The sequence below is a fragment of the Nyctereutes procyonoides genome, unplaced genomic scaffold, assembly GCF_905146905.1.
Source record: "Nyctereutes procyonoides isolate TBG_1078 unplaced genomic scaffold, NYPRO_anot_genome, whole genome shotgun sequence".
In the NCBI taxonomy this organism is placed as follows: Eukaryota; Metazoa; Chordata; class Mammalia; order Carnivora; family Canidae; genus Nyctereutes; species Nyctereutes procyonoides.
The window spans coordinates 54,722,997-54,743,207 of record NW_026575020.1 but is presented as its reverse complement, the minus strand read 5'-3'; the positions used below and the strand labels follow the sequence as shown (position 1 = coordinate 54,743,207).

General features: G+C 51.8%; 2 protein-coding genes across 9 annotated transcripts in view; one reads left to right on the top strand and one right to left on the bottom strand.

Annotated features, from left to right (window-relative positions):
* The window catches only part of TMEM104 (transmembrane protein 104), a 58,385-nt gene extending 43,829 nt beyond the window's left edge, over positions 1–14,556 (bottom strand). Inside the window, exons 1-6 of one of the 4 annotated variants that reach the window (XM_055325688.1) lie at positions 14,455–14,556; positions 13,745–13,867; positions 6,162–6,283; positions 3,614–3,695; positions 2,815–2,911; positions 2,209–2,289 (exon numbers count right to left, since the gene is read on the bottom strand). In XM_055325688.1, coding sequence (XP_055181663.1) covers positions 2,209–2,289; positions 2,815–2,911; positions 3,614–3,695; positions 6,162–6,283; positions 13,745–13,789 — 427 coding nt within the window. In that variant the 5' untranslated portion in view covers positions 13,790–13,867; positions 14,455–14,556. Of the gene's footprint in view, positions 1–2,208; positions 2,290–2,814; positions 2,912–3,613; positions 3,696–6,161; positions 6,284–13,356; positions 13,696–13,744; positions 13,868–14,454 lie in introns of those variants that run through there. The other 3 variants (XM_055325704.1, XM_055325696.1, XM_055325713.1) reach the window with 3 other exon arrangements.
* Positions 14,557–14,730: 174 nt separating this feature from the next.
* On the top strand, positions 14,731–19,764 carry NAT9 (N-acetyltransferase 9 (putative)). Of its 5 annotated transcripts, none has more exons than XM_055320913.1 (7): positions 14,731–14,814; positions 15,306–15,391; positions 17,122–17,231; positions 17,780–17,923; positions 18,741–18,800; positions 19,005–19,099; positions 19,210–19,764. In XM_055320913.1, the coding sequence occupies exons 2-7, from the start codon at positions 15,315–15,317 to the stop codon at positions 19,342–19,344; spliced, it is 621 nt and encodes a 206-aa protein (XP_055176888.1). In that variant the 5' UTR covers positions 14,731–14,814; positions 15,306–15,314; the 3' UTR covers positions 19,345–19,764. The 5 variants fall into 5 exon arrangements, with proteins under 5 accessions (XP_055176888.1, XP_055176906.1, XP_055176895.1 ...); XM_055320931.1 differs by having other exon boundaries at positions 14,737–14,755; XM_055320920.1 differs by lacking the exon at positions 14,731–14,814 and adding an exon at positions 14,887–14,958.
* The last annotated feature ends 447 nt before the right edge of the window (positions 19,765–20,211 follow it).

The window sequence follows — 20,211 nt, the reverse complement described above, 5'->3', positions numbered from 1 at the left end:
CATGGGTCTCAGGCTGCCAGCTTCTCCAAGAACAGAAAGAAAAATGAAGTGACAGTTCCCTTCTAATCCTGGTGGCTCAGAAGAGCCTCTAGGGTCCCCAAGGGGAAAACCAGGGACATGTTCCTCCTGGCCTATTAGAGGTTAGCTCTGCTCCTAGGAGTCTGGGGGAGAAAGACCAGGAAAACACAGTTCTTGCGAGGAGGCCTCAGGTAGTGTCCGTGTTCAAGCTCAGTCAGTGGCCCCTGGGGTCTGGCAGCTACTCGCACCCCAGGCCCCAGATTGTCTTTCTGCTCTGACACGAATGCTCTCTGCAGAGAGGTACTGTCTCCTCCCCACTCAACCTCTCCTCTTGCCTGTGAACTGCGGTGTCAGCTCTGTTTATAAACTGCCATTGGCCCTCCCTGATCAATAAATCTCATTACTAGACACAAAATGGGAGGACCGACGAGCTTCCTGAGAAGACGGCAATGACGAGGCCTGGCACTGCCAGTCACAGGAGTGAGCCTGGAGCCCGAAGGATCTTGTCGTGGAGGGTGGCAGGTCCTTCCCAGGGGAAGAAAACTACCCCTGGATGAAGGACAGGGCAGAGCAGTGGGTTTCGCCTGGGGGTGATTTTGCCTCGCAACCTCCACCAGGGACCTCTGACAACATCTGAAGACGTTTGGTTGTCACGATTGGGAGGTGCTACTGGCATCTAGTGGGTGGGGGCCAAGGATGCTGCTTAATATCCCACAATGCACAGGTCAGGCCCCACGACAAAGAATGACCCAGCTCAAATGTCATCACTGCTGAGTGTGGCAAACTCGTAGCAGAGGAGAAGGCGTCCCCTGAGTGGGAGGCTGCTCTTGTATGAGTGAACTCCTTTTCTATTAGAGTGGGGGGGAACCAGAAGTCTGGTCTGTAAGGGAAGAAAAAAAATAAAACCATTGGTTCCCAGAATTGTTAAAGAAACTGGGGCGGACTGTAAAACATGCTGATCAGAAAGGAGGTTTCAAAGGTATATGTCCTCCCTCCAACATGCGGCTGCCAGGAGGAAATGTTCACACTCTTATCTTCATCTAACGAGATGGGGAGAGATAGAAACGGAACAGAGGAACAGAGTGGGTTGGACATGACCAGTCTGGTTTTCATGAATTCTGGAACCCTCTGTGAGGCTGGTAGGGAGGGCGGGACCCAAACCCTCCGGCGACCTTTGGCTGATGATCATCATGCTCTGGACTGTCAAATTGCAGCACCCGTGATAAGCCGAATGCTTAATGTCCTGAAAAGCAGTCAAGAAGACTCTGGCTTCTCTGATCCCTCAGGCTCTGAGTTACTGCAGTCACATTTAAGACTAGAAAGAACCAGTGGAGAGGACGCCCCTGGAAACGGGCGGCTGTGACAAAGGGGCAGGAAATCTCCCAAAAAGAAAATTTTCACAAAGACAAGGGTTTATTGAGATGCGTCTGACTGTCCATGGAGGGGAAACCAGCAGGTCTGGGCACTAAAAAACTAAGCTCTTAAGCAGATCATCTTTCAAAAGAACAACATTTGCTGTGGAGATACATGGTGTTGTCACTGAACACCCGGCAAGCTAGCCTCTGAGCTGGGGTCAGGGGATCCTCTGAGCTGCAGGCAATCCCACCAAGGAGCAGGTCATGAATAGACACTGAGATTCCCAGACAGCAACCCCGTGCATGGACTCCTTGCGCCCTCTGCTGGCCACCAGGGTGGGGGGGGGCACACAGAAAATGAGGTAGATGCGTGTACACACACACACACACACACACACACACACACACACACACACACACACGTATGTGCACGGTGTATCCGTCACAGGTCTCTGCCCTGCGTTGTCCTAGACTGAGCAGTCCAGAAGAAAAGGAGACACGTCAGGAGCAATCAGGCAAGAGGCACAAAACTACCAGCTGGCTCTAGCGGCTTCCTTCCTTGGAAAGCTGCTTAGGATTCCTGACCTCTACAAACAGTAGGAACCAAGTAGCTGCTTCTTTCCTCTTAGTGCTGATGATGAACGGGGAGGGATTCAAGGAAGGCAACACGAGCGGTTCAGTCCTCTCGGCAAGGTGGCTGCCCAAGTGCACCGGCAGGCCTGCTGACAGTCTGCTCATCTGTGTCTGCAGAGCCTGCCCCATCCCTAGCGGTCAAGGTCTGTTGGAAAGCACCACCTCTCTTTGCCCTCACCCCACCTTGGGAAAGAGCTTATACCTTTATTGAAGAACATACAGGCCATCTGTCCCATTTCCACCCGGTCTGTGATTTCAAAAAGGTTCAGAGATCCACGTCTCTCTGTGGAGGTAATGGACAAGGAAGAGGAAGCAGTTTTCATTTGGAAAAGCTCTCAGAGGGGGTGCTGAGCTCACAGAATTCTCCAGAATAAGGAAATCCTAGAGCACTTCAAATTCTTCTGAAAACTTCTACTGTTTCCTACCTGTAATACATTTTAAAACACTACAGGAAAGGATCCTAGGGTGCTCACTATGGATGGGCAGGGGGTGGGGGGTGGGTAGCTGGGACACCTGGCCCTGGCTCGCTCTGCTGGACTGGGGATGGGACCTGTCAGGCATCGTGCATAGTGGGACAGGAGGACATCCCACATTTATTCAAGCATCCAGTGTGCCCTTGGCACTGAGGTGGGTAACCTGCCCAAGTTACAAACATTAGCAAGCAGGGGAGCCAGCAGGGTGAAGCCTGGGCCTGGGGCTTGTGCTCTGGCCAGAGGGTCTGTGCAGAGATTCCTGGTCCTCTTTACAAGGAAAGGGAACCCTATGGACCAGAAGGAGATGCCGGCCAGCTCAGAACCCCAAGACTTACGCACTGACAGGATGGGCCGTTTCTCTGCCCGCTCATAGTTGTCCTGGACAAGGACATCACTGTCGGAGGCTGTGGAGGAGTCATCATCTTCTTCCTCCTAGGAGGGGTGGGGTGGGGGAAGGGGAGCAAACAAGAAAGAACAAACGCTACAGAAAACCCACAGAGAATTGAAGAACCCCATTTCTTCTGTTATTTCTTTCCAGAATGTGTCTGATCAGGGGCATCTCTCAGCACCACTGTGCTCCCACATTAGGTGCAGACACTGAGATGTCAGATCTGAAGATGTACCACAGGTCCCGGGTATGGAGGCTCAGAATGACAGGCGAGCTCAAAGTAGGGGGCTCAAGGGACCCATCATGACATGATGTTAAGACAGCAGAGGCCTGGGGCACCTGAGTGGCTCAGGTGGTTAAACGTCTGCCTTCAGCTCAGGTCATGTGGGATCGAGTTCCACATCAGGCTCCTTGCTCAGTGGGGAGTCTGCTTCTCCCTCTCCCTCTGTCCTTCCCCTCACTCGTGAGGGCATGCTCTCTCTCTTAAATAAATAAATTTTAAAAATCTTTTTTTTTTTTTTAAAGAGAGCAGAGGCAAAAAAAAAAAAAAAAAAAAAGAGCAGAGGCTGCACCTGTTCGCTAAGCTTATGTGGCCGTCAAACCCGAGCTCTAGGACAAAGGCACAGAGTAGTGCTATGGACACAAGCCTACCATACATGGGGAAGGAAAGAACCAGCCCCTGAGGGCTGCCTCACGGCATAGGACTGGACACAGGCACTGCCCGGAGACAAGGGCGACACACACACCTGGTGGTTTTCCATCCTCTTCCAGCGGAGCTGAGCATTGGCTGCTGCCATGGCCTCTACCACGAAGGTAGTTGTCACAAAGCTGCAGGAAGGCCACAAGGTAATTGCCAAAGGCAGTAGGAGGTTAGAGGTGGTACAATGAAAAAGGAAAATTCACTTTAAGACCTGACCAAACCAGCAAGCCCAAAGCATTCTCTCTTCTGAGAACTGTTCCCTAGGAACTTTCGAGTTGCATCTGACTTGATAAAATGTATGTGTGTAGGTGCGTGCTTGCCTTGATTGCCCTGTCTATGTTTAGGATGTGATTTGATGCACAGGAGAGGGGTGTGCAATAAGCTGCTGGTAGCATGGGGTAGAGCATAAGCCCCAGGGAAGAGGGGATGTGGGGCGATGTGACAGCGAACACTGAGAAGGGTCCACTGGGGGCAGGGTGCGGAGGAGGTGGATTCACAAGGGACCTTCTGAAAGCTTCAGGGAAGGGCAGCGGCAGCTCTCACCTCTCCTTGACGGGACACAGTAAGTGGTCAGCTCCCAATTACACACGCTAATGGACAGAGTGCCAGCGTGGATAATTGTAAAGGGTGTTTGGCTCCAGAATGTGTTTGCATGTTTCCTTCCTTCCTTCCTTTTTCGGAAGGACCTTCACTTTCCCAATAATCTAGGTGATGTAAAAATAAGCTTGCGTTTTTAGGGCTCAAATCAAAAGGGACACTGGGAGGTGGCAGCAGACGTCTGCTGAGGAGTCAGACTAGAGTGAAAAGCCATCTTGGCTCTTCCTCTTAGCAAAGCTGGAGAGGCCCAGACTTCAGCAGGAGCGCAGGGGGAGCATCTGTCAGCAGAGCTGTGGGGAAGGCCACATCCCCCCTGCTGAGCGCTGGACAGCACAGTCACCTCCCTCCTCCCCAAGGCTTCACCCCAGCCCTCCTCAAGGGCCCTCACCCACCACAGGCTGCTGTCTCAGCCCTTGGGGGAAGGTGTTCAACCCCCACCCACTTCCTCTTGGTGGGTGGAGGGCAGCTGGCTCTGAGGCTCCCATTCCGGTGCCTCAGCACCTCCTGGAAAGGTTTCTCATTATCTTGCTTAAGTGACCATTTTAAGGACTTTAGATTTTCCCTTCTTTTTGCAAGTAAAACTAGAATCAATCTTAGTTAAGGCATGAAGAGGCTTCTCATGGCTGCACAATGGCCAACGCATCGATCATGTTCAAATATAAATGGGCTGAGCAGGGAGGGGACATGGCAGTCCCTACCTGGGGGCCCCCAATAATCACTTCCCATTCAGACGGCTGCCCATGCTGAAGGTCCTTTAAAGGGGACAGCAGAGTCAGGGGAGGACAAGGACTTCTAGGGCTCTTGGCTACCAGGACTCACAGTATGCAATGAGCAAACGGTACCCCAAGGATGGCCACAAAACCCCAAAAGAAAGTGGGTGAAGGAACGGAGAAATGTTTTCCTATTCCATTCAGCCTCTCTGAGGTCCTCACTGGCTTCAACTGTAGCCCATGTCATCCTTCCAAAGGCACCCACTCCTCCCTCCTTCCCATCTGCCAAACCGCCACCCTCCGTGACCACCGACTACCTGCCGAAAGTTGCCATCGCCCCCACCTTCCTTGTGCCTCACCCTGCGAGGCTTGGTCGTGTTTTTTCCACATTACTCATCACCTTCCAACCTACCCTACAATTCTCTTATCACCTTCACTCTTTATGTCTCCCCACCGAAAGAGAAGTCTTGAGGGCAGTGATCTTTGTTCTGTTCACCCAAAAACAGTGCCTGGTGTCACCTCTCCCATGGAAGGGACCCCTGGGAGGTGTTTCCAAGTGCTCCCTTACCTTTTTTGGGCAGCTGTGGATTCCTACCTGAAAATGCATAGTCCTAAATCCCTTATGAGCCTGGGGTACTGGCTGAATGACTCCCCACCTGCCCGCAGAATCCCTGAGAAGAGCCTCAGGTATGATCTCCCCTCTGAAGCACCAGCTAGTGAATCCCACCCCCGCGGCTTAAGGAGCAGGAGCCCCTGAAAGTGTGGGCAGACAGTGGCCACCCGTTTGCTGCCAGGCACCAGGTGAGGTGAGGTGAACACTTTATTAGGTGCTTACCTGTGTGTTCGTCACTTTGTGAACTACCTTAAGCAAATTCTAAATTCCAAACTGACTTATCACTGCAGATGTTTGTCCAATTCTTTTTCTGTGGCTAGGTGGTGTTTTCTCAGAGAACAAAAACGGTACCATGTATAAGTATATAAGAGAGTAAATCAAGCAGCCGGGGAAGCAATATGAGTACCACATGAAACATTCCAAAGCCTGATCAGATGTCTTGATTCTTAACTGATCAGGTTGTATGACTGGTCTGTTAGCATGAGACCTGGAGACCTTTGTGCCTCCTTTCCTGTCGATGGGCCACCCTGGCTAGGATTCACCGTGGACATCTTCCTGTCACCTCCATCCTCCACCACTCCCCTGCCCTGGCACCATTCCTCATGTTAATGAAAAGAGGTCAGGGCTCCCCAGGCAGGCTCCTCCCTGGCCACCCCCATGTGCCAGCCTCTTACCTCATGAAGCCCAGGAACACCAGCAGGACCAAGCTGACGAGCCACCCCGCGGTGGCAAAAGCCTTGGGCATGGTGAGCGCACCTGTGCCCACGATGAGGTTAAACATGTACACCAGGCCCACCTGGAAGCGACAGAAGTGACATTCAAGCCCCGAAATTAATTAACCTCTCCTTCCAGTGGCTCCCAAAGAGGACCCTGGGCAACAGCCACACTGGAGGCAGAGAGGCCAGCCTTGAGCTAGGGAAGCAGGTCAGAAGGGAGAATGTGGTGGAGGTTTGAAGGAGGCGCGCTCTGCAACCAGCTGCCAGGGAAGCAGATGCCAACACTTGGAAGGCTCAAGGCCCACGTTCTATGGGTCTTTCCAAGATGTCTCTACTGATTGGGTTCCTCCTCCGCTTCTGTGGTCACCATCCTACCACCTTGTCATTTCCTTGTATTTAGAGCTGCACTTCAGATGCTAGCTCCCTGCTCAACCAGGCTGTAGGCTTCCCGAGGACAGAGCACCATGTCTGGGGACTAGGCACAAGGATGAACCTAGGGCTGACCTAAAAAAGACCTGGACTCTTCCAAGACTTCTGAGCACGTGACCCAACCCTGCTCCCCACCCATTCTTGCCATTGTCTTTGGGATGCTGCCATTCAGGCTGCTTCCTTCTCCCCTCTGTCCTCCCCACACTAACTTCAAGGATGTTTATGAAACTTGAGATGCAATTTACGTACCATAAAATTCACTCTTAAGATATTTACAAATGACATATCCGATAAAAGTATCCAAGATATATAAAGAACTTACACAACTCAAGAGCCAAAAAAAAAAAAAAAATCAATCCACTAAGAAATGGACAGAAGTCATGAATAGACATTTCTCCAAAGACATATAGATGACCACCAGACATGAGATGCTCAACATCACTCATCATTAGGGAAATGCAAATCAAAACCACAATGAGCTGTCAGCTCACACCTGTCATAATGGCTAAACTCAAAAACACAGGAAATGACAGGTGTTGGCAAGGATGCGGAGAAAGGGGAGCCCTTGTGCACAGTTGGTGGAGATGCAAAGTGGTGCAGCCACTGCAGAAAACAGTACAGAGGTGCCTCAAAAAGTTAAAAAAAGAACTACCCTATGATTCAGTAATCACACTGCTGGGTATTTAACCCCCCCAAATACAAAAACACTAATTCAAAGGCATACATGCACCCATATGTTTATAGCAGCATTATCTACAACATCAATTATGGAAGCAGCCCAATTATCCATTGCGTGATGAATGGATAAAGAAGAGGTGGTATGTATGTACAACGAAATAGTAACCAGCCATCAAAAAAATGAAATCTTGCTATTTGCGACAATGTGGATGGAACTAGAGAGCATAATGCTAAGCAACAGAAGTCAGGGAAAGACAAATACCCTATGATTTCACTCGTGTGGAATTTAAGAAACAAATGAGCAAAGGCAAAAAGAAGAGAGAGAAAGACAAAAAGCAAGAAAGAGACTCTTAACTATAGAGAACCCCCTGCTGGTCACTAGAGGAGCAGTGGGTAGGGGGCTGGATGAGACAGGTGAAGGGGATGAAGAGCATGCTGGTCATGATGAGCGCCAAGTGACGTACAGAATCGCCAAGTCACTACACTGTACACTGAAACTAATACAGCGCTGTACGTTAACTATGCCGGAATTAAAAACTTAATAAAAAAATTTACCCCTTTGAAGGACACAGTTTGGTGGCTTCAGGCACAGTCATAGGGCTGTGCAACCACCACCACCATCTGATTCCACTTCATCACCCCAGAGAGCAAGCAGCAGGTATCCCCAGGAGCAGCACCGCTTGGCCCCTGACAACCAGCCTCTGAGTAGAATTGCTGGGTCACTGAGAATAAGGTTGCAAACTCACATTCTCGCCAACCTGACTTTGGCTGTTAACTATCATTTTCCTTTTTTGAGGTCTCAACCAGGAAAGTCCTTTCTTCTGCAGCCCTTCCCATTCCTGCTGACAGCTGCAGTCGCTCCACCCACCCGATCCAGGCCACTGTCTCCCCAACATCATTTACCACAGGCTAGCTTGCTGAGCACAGTCCACCCAGGCCTCACGTGGCCTCCCTTGTGCTGCCCCCCGACCCTAGCCTTGGATGGACTAAGCGCCTGCTTCCTCTGCTCCCTATACAGCAAGCCTGCTAAAAGTTCCACGGTATTTTCTTTTTGTCCCTTCCTTCCTTCCAGTTATAATTATTGGTCCCACAGCAAAAAGAAGTTCCTTCACCTGTGCTCTGAGAGCATCACACCGGTTTTATTCCACCATGGACTTCTTGGCATTTCCCACAGGAAACCATCGAACCTCACTCTTGGCGCCCCAGCCCCCACCCTTCTCAGATGAAGGCTGCGTCCTCTGTTCTGGAGGTGCCCAAGGCCATGTGACATGCCCTCCCCAAGCCACACTCCCTCCATGCTCAAAAATCAGTGTCTGCATCCTCCCAACCCCCTCCCTGCCTGTGGGGAATGTGTGTCCTTCCCCCTGGGGGACGCTAAACCCTGCACCCAACCTTCTGGGCTCAATCCTTTCAGGAATCTTCCTTCCACCAGCTCTTCCCCTCTGCCTACACAGGTCCTCAGCAACTTTGAAACACAATTCTCTTACTTCTCTTAACCAAACTCAGTGAAGCAGCTACCTATTTCCTCTGCCTTCGCTTCCAAGTTTCTGTACTTTGTGGTTTCCATCCCTAGAGCTTTTTTGAAACTACATTCTTCAAAATCACCAATTACCTCCTTCCTATTTGCCTAACCCAACGGCTTTCTTAGTCTCTATTCCTTCTTACGCTCTGATGTAAGTGGTCTCTTTTCCTACTTGCTTTTCCCTCAGCAACTTCACTCAGTCCTGCAGCTTTAACTACCACAGCCAGACAGGGGATGATGGACCTTTCTCTGCATTAGCCTTCCTGCAGACCTCAACTCCACTGTCTGCCGGTCACCCCCACTCCCTCCTCCCTTCTGTGTACTCCAGCTTCAGCCATTCTACTTCTGAAGTCTTTTGTGGCTACCTCTGGTCCTATTCCCCTTTACCACCTAATTGCTTCCAGCCTGGACTGTGACAGCCACTTCCTAACTGGGCTTCCTGTGACACGGGCTTAGTTTGCTTTACCACCTGTTTCTGTTAAAAACAACAACGTAGGGAGCCTGGGTGGCTCGGTGGTTGAGCGCCTGCCTTTGGCTCAGGGCATGATCCCGGAGTCCCGGGATGGAGTTCCACACTGGGCTCCCTGCATGGAGCCTGCTTCTCCCTGCCTGTGTCTCTGCCTCTCTCTCTGTGTCTTTCATGAATAAAAAAAATGAAATCTTTAAAAATAAATAAATAAATAAATAAATAAATAAATAAATAAATAAATAAATAAATAAATAAATAACAGACAACACAAATGATTCATCTCTGGGAATACCTACCCATCTCTCATTTATACTTCCCTATTCTTACAAATATGCTCTCTTCTATATTTTAAAATTTTTCCTAAAATAACGATGTACTGAATTAAAATTTTTGTTTTATATAAATTCAATTTGCCAACATACAGTATAACACCCAATGCTCATCTTATCATGTGCCATCCTTTATGTCCATCACCCAGTTACCCCATTCCCCCACTCTCCTCCCCTTCTGCAACCCTATGTTTGTTTCCCAGAGTTAGGAGTCTCTCATGGCTTGTCTTCCTAATTCATGTACTGAATTTTCTTTTTATCAGAAACCTACAAATTGGGGCCCATTTTCCTAATGTCACTCAGAAGTTTTTTTTTTTTTTTTTTTTTTTAACTGAAATGTGGGGAGAGGGAGCTGGGCAGTGGTTAGGGAGGGACAAGCTTCCAGGCAGGTGTTGACTGTACGTCTGAGTGAAGGACAGGAAGGCACCCTGTGGACAGAAAAGAGCTCTACCCACAGTCCATTTACATTTGGCATAGGGCACCACCCCCCCATGCCTCCTGGCCAGCCCCTCAAATGCCACCCAGCACTCAAACGCATTCAAATGTTACTTCCACCACAAAGCCCTCCAAGAAACCCCCAGGGCAAGAATACTTCTTAGGTCCTAGTTTGGGTTTTCAATGTTATCTTTTCCCCATTGTTAAATGTGAGGCTCACTGTGGCCTGTGTGTCACTTCTCAGGGTGCCTGCCCCACAGTCTCCAGCTAGGAATCCTCAGCTGAGCTGACTGGACCTGGCTAGGTCCTCTGACGTAGGTCTCACAGTCTTTGTCCTGTTTTAAACATCACAGTCTCTGTTTGATCCTACAGACAGATCTCAGAAGGATTAAAACAAGTTTGAACCGTGTTCCTACAGCTCCCTGCAGCTCTGTTCTCTATATGCTGCTTTTCTGAGCAGTAACATTTAAGAAGGGTGGACCCTTTTTCTTTATGGAAAATGGCCCCGGTGAAGGTTCGATGGAAGTAGAGAAAGTGCTAGTTCTTAGCCAAAAGTTTTATAAGGAAATGAAACAGTACAAGAGGCATTTGTGAATTTGGTGATACCTAAAGGTCATGAGATATAAAGGTCAAGCGTCTGCTGTAGCGCAGGGACTTTCAGCCTGAGCACTGTTGACATTTGGGGCCAATTCTTCTTTATTGTGGGTTGTCCTGTGGACTGCAGGATGTTTAGCAGCATCCTGGCCTCTACCGACTAGGCTCCAGTAGCCCCCAACCTTGCACCTGTGTTGTGATGATCACAAATGTCCCCAGGCACTGGCAGGTGTCCTGGGATGGCATGTGTGTGGGTAAGATGGGCAAGACTGCCACCGCTGAGAACCACTGCCTATAAACACAATAAAATAAACACACTCCCAATGGAAACTTCAAATAAATCTCGGTGAAAAAGATCCTTGAAGAACTTTACAAGAAGCTAACTAGGGACAGACTGTTAGCAGTTGGAAGCAGAAATGAGTAATCACATTTGTCTTATGCTGTCTCTATTTTTTAGCTTCAAAGCAAGAACTCTGGGCATCCTGTAGAATAATATGAAACTTCTTCACCTCCCTGGCGAGAGTTAAAGCCTCTCAACCTTCAGTAAAGGTGCCAGTGAGGCCCAATTACAAGGACTATGGAGCAGGAAGCAAATCTGAGCTGAGCCAGGGGCCAGATCAAAGGCAGTTGTGGGAGGAGGAGGAAGGAGACATTCTCTTCTGCTCCTGGCCTGACAGTTGTGGTGGGATAGCCTCCTGGAAGGTGTCGCGGAAAGCAGAAGCAAGCCCTGCTACAGGCTAAACAGTCTCTTCCTGTTCTCCATCATTCCTTGGGATGGAGTACTGGCTCCCCTACAACCTGGGGAGTTGAGCACAGTGTTCCTACTGCCTTATCTCCCACCCAGCAGCCTCACGCACAGATGTGCATGAGGCAGTAGTCATGGCGGTTTTTGTCCACTTCCCCAGGGACAGCTGTTAAAGGAAACAGAAGCCAGTAGAGATGCGGAAGCAATGACTAGAATTTAAGGCTGTGAAACGATTAACCTTTCCTTCGAAAGCAACGGCAGTGGTCTTTGGCAAAACTGGCTGGCAGGGCCCTCAGCGGCTGGGCCTTGTGTGGGTGGTGGTCTGCTTCATCCTCTATTTGGATCACATAGTCCCTGTAGCCCTGAGCCACTTCTGGTCCCTGTACACAGGGAACCGGACACGCCCGTTCCGAGATCACTTCTGGGGAAAGTGCTGGCTGGAACCAGGTTCTGAATCCAGCATTATCCTTGAGAGGGCCTGTCACATGAGTCCCCTGTGAGGCTAGTCTGTCCACTACACATATTTTATGCAGAATAATGCAAGCTAAGGCAAACACCCCTGACACCCAGAAAGGGGAAAAGAACTGGCAACAGAGCAAACACAGAGGCAGGGAGAGGCTCTGTGTTGGGAATACCCCAGGTTATGGGCTGATGCACCTTCATGAACCAAACAGGTTTCCCAAGACCTAGAGAGCAGGTCTTGCCTGTATTGGGCCGGGCAGGGGATTCAAAGCAGCGTCTACGGTGAAGCAGTTCCACTGCTTTTCTGGGCTCAGCGGATGGTGAACCGATGCCCTTTGCCTGGTCTCACAGGGATCAAGAACCACTCTCTCCGGATGGCAGAGTTAGGGAAAACTCAGGAAGAAAGCACGGTGTCTTCTCAAACCCTAACTGGTAACTTCCGACTAATGCCAGCTCACCTTCAACATCACCCATCTCTTCTCTACATCTCTCTCCACTGGTAGGATAAGAGAATACAAGTTGTTAATGGCAAATACCCAGAGTATGCCCTTAAACACAGGCCTCAAACAAAACCAAACACACAGGGAAGTTGGGGGGTGGGGAGCAGAACCCACTGAGGCTTTTCGGCCTCACTGTCCGAATTCCTGTGGGTACACGCTGACACGTGAAATGATGATGTGAATAACTGGAAACACAAGAAAAGTGAGCTTATCAAAGTTTTTTTTCTTTCCTAAAACTCAGCTACAGAAATAACTCATTTTCTCATCTCTAAATGTATAGATGCTCTGAGAAGCAGCAGGAAGCTTGGCAACTTTTATGGACAGTGGGAACATTTCACTGCTGATACCAAGAAGAGACTGTGAGCTGTTACACAATTCCTCAGATGAGAACAACACTATTAGACTCGGTCCAAAAGTTCAAGAAAGACTACCCCCTGATAAATTATGGAGAGAAAGGAGGCTCCTTTAGTGCTACACACAAAAGGCACAGACCCAGTAGGAAGACCCTGGTGTGAGAAAGGCTTTTTTGCCAGCTATTTTCTGAGACACTTTCATATCTATCACACCAGAGTCTGTGAAGCTAGCAGAGACAAAGCCGGGATCCTCAGGCTAGGAAATAAGTGGAAAGCGGGGCAGCTGCTTAAGGTTAGGTAAGTTCTAGAAAGAGGACTTTTGTTACTTAAGGCAGTGCTGCTTTTCCTTGGGATACTTAGTAGCACCATGAGTCAATCATTTGATTATTCCAATCCTCCAGCTAGGTATCCAGGCAAGAGGACTCTGTGATGTAACCAGGACCAATCTTTCATGACTCAAAGATAAACTGAGTGCACCTGTGGGAGGTGGGGGTGTGTGTGATGCAGACCCAATACAGTAAGAAATCAATCCTTCTAATTGTTCTAATTACAGACTCCTGCAAACTGCACTTGGAAGTCTCTGCATGCTTTCTCTGCCTCTTACACCATCCAAGACTATAAAAGTTGTGCAACTTACAATTCAGCGGGCAACCAAAGCGCTTTCAAACTGCTGAGATGAGCAAACCCAGAGTCAACAGCTGTCAATCATCATCCCCGGACAGCAGCTCAGTTTGCAAGTGCTAGTGGCCGGGACACTGAGATCGCAAGGAATTAACAAGTCAGCTTTGTTTCCTTGCCCACTCTCTGACCAGCATCGAACACGTGCACAAACTCTCATCACATGCTCTGGGCCTGGACGGCAGCAACATGCCTGCTGCTGAATGGAGTTCCCCAGCCTGGCTTGCTCCAGGGTCTACAAGCAGGTGTAGGCTCACTAGGCTCGTACAGTCCAGGAAGCATTGTGCTTCTCTAGGAGCCCGCAGCAACGACGTGGGTAAAACAGGTTCTAAAAAAGCAAAACTCACATAAGGGGAATAGAGCTCTCCGGTCTCTGTGATTTCACCCGCCATTTCCAAAAGTGAGGAAGGGTCAGTGGGCCGAGATTCCTTAGGTTTCTTCCTTGCTTGGGCGGCGGCTGCTGCGGCTCCCTAAGGGGGAAAGAGCAGACTTCACCTTTCTGATAGAGGTCGCTGGCATCTGGGGGACAGTTCTGGAGAACACCCCTCGGGGGCCCTGTACTTTGATTACAGACACAGCCTCCGTATCCGTCAGGAAGATACTGAAAGAGTGACACCTGCGTGCTTTCCTCTAACTTTTTCCTACGAAGGTATTCAAGGCCGTTCAGACTCCAAGTGACAGAGGGAGCCCCACAAGCCACTAAGTCTCCCTCACCACAAGCGCCCCCCTTTGCACACTGTGCGGTGGCCGTCCACACTTAATGCCGGCCAGGGACGGCGAGCTCACTACCACACAGGGCACTCGAGATCAAGGCAACAAACTGGGGGCTTGCCCAGGTCGCTGCCCACCCCCACCCAACCGCTGGTCCCCAAACCTCTCCTCTGTAACGGGGCCTCCATTCCCTGCCCCCCCCAACCTGTTTTCTGCCCTGCTTCGGGCTCCCCAGCCCCAAGCCTCCCCCTCTTCTCGAGGGCCTCCCCCCGACTTCTTCCTCCGTCCTGGAGCAGCCCCGAGCCTGGCGCCGCCCCGGCCCGTCCCCCCCCGCCCGGCCGGACACCTGCACCCCGGCTCGCTCCGGGCCGCCGCGGCCGCCGCCTCCGGCCCCTCCGCCGCCGCCGGCGCCAGCTGTCCCGCACCAGCGCCCGCAGCGCGCATGCGCCCGCGCCCGGCGGCCACTTTGGCCGTGCGCGCCCCGGGCGGGGCGCAGCGCGCTGATTGGACGCCTCGCGGAGGCGGGACCGGGATTGGGCCCCGGCGGCCGCCGTCTGCGGGGCGGAAGCGGGGGAGGGGCACTTCCGCCCGCGTGCGGGGAGGAGGGGCCGCGGGGCTGGGGACGCGTCCGTCCGCCGGGAGTGGGTGTGAGCGGAGTCGACCCGGGCCCCCGGCGGTCCGGGTGACCGAGGAGGGTGGTCCACGGGTCCGCACACAGGGGAGGGCGGCCTGCTCGGACCTGGCTGGGGGCTGGGGGCGGGGAGAGGGGGGTCGCCGGGAAGAGGGGCTGGACGTAGGCGTCTGCCGGCGAGGCTGCAAGTTGATCGTGGGGCGGAGTCTCCGGCCCGGGGCACGTGATGGGAGCTTCGGGGTTAAGCCTGGGCGCTTGGGTCGGAGGCCTCGCGGGTCAGCGAGGTGGGAGGGAAGGGGCGCGCAGAAGCGGCAGCTCGCGCTTAGCCCCGTGGAGCTGCGATGCGAGCATCTTGTAGTCCCCTTTACCCGGCCCACTTCCCCTTGTGGCGAGGGGTCCAGAGTCCGTGTCCTCTGAAAGGTTTCGAGAGAAAGAAGGAACCAAGGAACCAAGGCTCTCCTGACCACTGAGCTCCGGGAGGCATTTAGCAAACTCGAGGCCCCGGGCTCCCACCCCGAGTGGGAGGAGACGCAGGGTCCTGGAGTATTTGCCCTCCGCTCTTACAGGCCGGCGCCATGAGGTTAAATGAGAACGTCTTGCTGCTGGGGAAGAAGGTGGTGCTGGTACCCTACACCTCAGAGCACGTGCCTAGGTAACAGTCCGCCTAACGCGAGGTGCAGGCCAGCTCTCCCAAGATGCGGCGAGGAGGGTCAGCCTGCCTTAGTCCGAATCTCAGAGGCTGTTTCCCCTAAGAAGGAGAAACATTGCGGTGAGAAGTCATTACAGAAAGAAGTGAGCGCTGAAGCAGACAATGAGGACTCCCCTGGAAGAAGTTACCCCCCCACCCCCCCATCCCCCGCCTTTCCGTTTCAGTCTTCTCTGCTTCCTTTTTGGGCGCTCAGCAGGGAATTATTTTATGTAAACTAGATGGGTGTAAGAAAGATTGCCTGATTGTAAATTAGTGACATTCCTCTGTTGTCAGCGAATATGCTTAGTTGTTTTTTTTTTTTTTTTTTAAATATTTATTTATTTACGGGCGCCTGGGTGGCTCAGTCAGTTGAGTGTCTGCCTGCCTTTGGCTCAGGTCATGATCTCAGGGTCCTGGGATCAAGCCTGGCAGGGAGCCTGCTTCTTCCTCTGCCTCTGCTCTTCCCCCTGAGCATGCTGTTTCTCTCTCAAATGAGTAAGTTAAGTCTGGGGGAAAAAAGATTTATTTATTTTAAGGGGGGGTGGGAAGGGTAGAGGGAGAGAGAGCATCCTGAAGTAGGCTCCCCTCTGAGTGTGGAGGCCTGACACAGGGCTCCATCCCAGGACCCTAAGATCAGGACCTGAGCTGAAACTTGTAGCCTGCCAGGCATGGGTGCGAGCTATGCAGGCACCCCAAATATGCTCAGTCTTGAAGACTTAACGTTAGTTTGTCAGAAAACTGAGTTGATGGGTTGTTCTGATGTCTACTGTTCTGAAAAGCCAGAACTGAGTGCCAGGGTGGAACTCTTCCTGGGGCAATTGGCTAAGGTCTGGTAGGCTGGGATGGTGGTGATGTAGGAGTGTATTCTCTACGTGTAGGTTTTTTTTAAAAAAAAATTTATTTATTTTTTTGAGTGAGAGGGAGCGAGAACGCACATGGGGAGTGGGGAGAGGGAGAAGCAGGTTCTCCACTGAGCAGGGAGCCTTACTCGGGGCTTGATTGGACTTGATCCCAGGATCCTGGAATCATGACCTGAGCTCAAGGCAGATGCCTAACTGACTGAGCCACCCAGGCACCCCTGTAGTTTTTGGGTGTTCCTGTGTCTGGCCTTTGTGGAGATATGTCCAGCCTTCCTTAAGGAGGTCAGATTGCCATATACTTCCGCTCAGGAATTTGAGGAATGTTTGACTTCAGACTACGCCCCAGCACTGATGCCCCAGCACTGACCCCGGAGACAGGATGGGAAGCTGGATAGTTCCCTTGTAAGACCAGCCTGCTTCTAGGTCTTGTGCTTGTGCTCCTCTGCCTTAGGAGCTATTATAACCCTTTCCTTAGATTTTTTTTTTCTTCCCAAAGAGGGGAGAAAGCGTGCTCACACAAGAGCAGGGGGAGGGGCCGAGGGAGAGAATCCCCAGCAGGCTCTACACCCAGCTGGGAGGGGTGTGTCCAGCTGGGGGGAGGAGGCATGTTGCAGGGCTCTAGCTCCTAACCTGGAGATGGTGACCTGAGCCAAAATCAAGAGATAGATGCTAAACTGACTGAGCCACCCAGACGCCCCTCCTTAGATCTTTTAGAGCTCTGTATTAGCCTTGTGGGGTTCTCCTATCTACCATCCACTTCTTCTCTCGTAAAATGTCAGACCTGTACTCCCGAATCAGTCCTGCATGCCAAAGGCCATCCTCCTGTCCCTGCAGGTACCACGAGTGGATGAAATCAGAGGAGCTGCAGCGTCTGACAGCCTCTGAACCGCTGACCCTGGAGCAAGAGTATTCAATGCAGCAGAGCTGGCGGGAAGATGCAGACAGTGAGAAGCAGAGGCCCTGGGCTGGGCTGGCAGTGAGAGGGGTGGCTCCAGCGGCAGTCTCCAGGATCCCTCCCTTTCTCATTCCCGCTGTAGCCCTTCTGGGCCCCAGAAACTTTGTGAAAATCCTTCATGAAAGGTCTGGAAGTTTCCTGAAACCGTCATACTCTGATGCCCACTGAGACCAGTCTCTGTGACTGGTGCTTTTGTGTTTGTCCACACCCACTGCATCGGGCTTAGAAGGATTTAGAGAAAGTAAAGCATTTAGGGCTCTGGCTGTAAATGGAGGCCCTGCCTGTCACATCTCTTGCTCAAACCCAGTTGTGGTTACTGCTTTCTGAGAATAGAGCTGCTGTTTTGAGTCCCATCTTTTCTTGCATGAGGCAAATTTAGGGCTTTGTAATCAGCTAAAGGAAGCTCTGAGCCCAATTTCCTCATGGCAGACAGAGGCAATGGTGTCATACTACAGTTCTCTGGTTTGGGTCAGAAGACTGTTGTCACTTCGCTTCTTTGGGAAGTGTAAGTGAGAACCCTGTTGCCTCCCTCCTTAGAGTGTACATTCATTGTGCTGGATGCAGAGAAGTGGCAGGCCCAGCCAAGCACCACGGAAGAGAGCTGCATGGCGGGAGATGTAAACCTCTTTCTCACAAATGTAGGGGACCCCTCCTTGGGGGAGATTGAGGTCATGATTGCAGGTTTGTTCCACTCGGCCCTCCCTTCCCTCCCTTCTGCTGAACTTCAAGCCAGCTGAGGCTGCATAGGGCACTGGGCTCAATGGGAGGTTCCTAGTGGTGAGCCCAGCACCTACCTGGGGCACACTGCCCCCTGGCACTCCATTAGCCTGCTGCTCCACCCGTGGTGGTTTACTTTATTCCTGTCTTCTGCTTAGGTGTTAATTAATTAATTAATTAAAGATTTTATTTATTTATTCATGAGAAACACAGGAAGAGAGAGAGGCAGAGACACAGGAGAGGGAGAAGCAGGCTCCATGCAGGGAGCCTGACTTGGGACTCGATCCCGGGTCTCCAGGAACACACCCTGGGCTGCAGGCGGCGCTAAACCGCTGAGCCACCGGGGCTGCCCTTAGGTGTGAATTTAACCTTGAGTTTGAGGGTCTTCAGGCTTCATTCTGCTCCATTCCTGCTGGGGGGCTGGGCGCTGGGGACCCTCCCAAAATAAAAGACCTTTCCTGGAGCATCCTTCCCGTGCTGTGGAAGGAGCCCCTCTAGTTTGTGTCCTTCATGGTCCACAGCCTTCCCCTAAGACTTCCCGATGAGGCAGCATGCTGAAGGTAAGGGGTCAGCTTTGGGGTCAGGTTGCTGGGTGTGTCTAAGCTGGGAACCCTTGTGCAAATTATTTCAACTGCTATGTGTCTGTTTTCCTGTCTGCATAATGGCAATGATAGTACCAACTGTGTTGAGTTGAGGCTGAAATGAAGTTGCAGCTGCATTACTGCTGTGCCTGCTGTGGAGCCTGGCACACGGTGCCAGTGATTGCCATTATTCCTCCTAGAGCCCAGCTGCAGAGGCAAAGGCTTTGGTACCGAGTCTGTTCTCATGATGATGTCTTATGGTAAGGAAGTCTGAGCAGATGGTAGAGAAGTGGCCAGGCCCCAGATGAGGACATGGGCATGTTGGGAAGTATCTTCTTCAGGCCTGAGGGTGGGGGGGCAGGTGACAGGTGCTTCCACTGCCAAACGGGAGAGGAAGGGTAGGGGATAAGAGGGGGGTGCTTCATCCTGTGTCCCATCCCTCTCTCTCTCATCTTCTCTGGGAGGGGTGACCAAACTAGGTCTGACCAAGTTTGAGGCTAAAATTGGGCAAGGAAATGAGCCAAGTATCCGGATGTTTCAGAAACTTCACTTTGAGCAGGTAAGGATATCTCTCATGGGAGGGCGAGGCCTGGGCTGGGTGATGGGGCCCAGTGGTGCTAGAGCTTGTGACTGTAACTTAGCTGCCCCTGCTCTCTCTGGCTTATACAGGTGGCGGTGAGCAGCGTCTTTCAAGAGGTGACATTTAGGCTGATAATGAATGAACATGAGCGGCAGTGGCTTCTGGAGCAGACCAGCCATGTAGAGGAGAAGTGCTATAGAGATGGGTCGTCGGAGTCCCATTGACAGCCAGCTGGCCTTGCGGGCAGGGCAGCCAGCAGGGCGGCCACCCTCTGTGAAGTGGGGTGTTGGAACCACGCAATCCAAAACACCAGAGCCCTGTAACAGAAACTGAACTATTGGGGCATTTGGGGCATAATGCCCCTAGCCCCTCTCTGGCCTGGGAATCTCCTTTAGGGGCCCTTCAGACTCTGGGCCAGACTTGCCTTGGCCTTCCTCAGGCTGGCAGTGTGGATAAGTGACTCCAGGTCCAGGCTGTCCTCCTGACCAGATCTGGATTCTTGGAACCTGGAGCGGATAGCACGAATCCACAGGGGACAGGGTGGGTGGGGGTGGGAGCAGAGGCGAGTGGGCCTGGTGAATGGAAGGCCAGAGGCGCCACCCTGGGGTAGAGGCCTGCCTAAGAGTAAAGTATACTGCACAGCACCTTTCTTGGCTATTCCTTAGGCCTATTTGCAGGTGAGCCACCAGAAGGCCCAGCCTACAGCATCCAGTCCAGGGCAGGAGGAGCTCAGTCTGCTTTTGGCCTGCAGAAGCAGGCGGAGTGTGACCTCCAAGAAGTTTGGAAATGAACGAGCAAGGCCCTGAATGACAGGTGGCTTGGAAAGTGGACAAGTATCCTCGTGCTTGCTCCTTCTTTCTCCTCTCTGGACACAGGAGTTTTGGATGCAGCTCCTTGTGACTGGAGCCTCTGCTCAGTTGCAAGGGCTGCAGGAGGAAGCAGAAGCCACTCAGCGGTATCTTCCTGAAGGGACCTGTCCCCTCCTGCTCTGCTCATTTCTTGGGTCTCTGGGAGCCGTGGCACCTGACGGCCACAAGGAGGCGTCGGAGGCACAGCCTCAGGATGTCTCCAGGGTCTGGCAGCTGGTGCTT

Coding starts and splice junctions, on each gene's coding strand:
- NAT9 (XM_055320913.1), top strand. CDS start 15,315: ATGAGGTTAAATGAGAACGTCTTGCTGCTGGGGAAGAAGGTGGTGCTG. Junction 15,392..17,121: donor ACCTCAGAGCACGTGCCTAG/GTAACAGTCCGC, acceptor CTGTCCCTGCAG/GTACCACGAGTGGATGAAAT. Junction 18,801..19,004: donor TCTCATGATGATGTCTTATG/GTAAGGAAGTCT, acceptor CTTCTCTGGGAG/GGGTGACCAAACTAGGTCTG.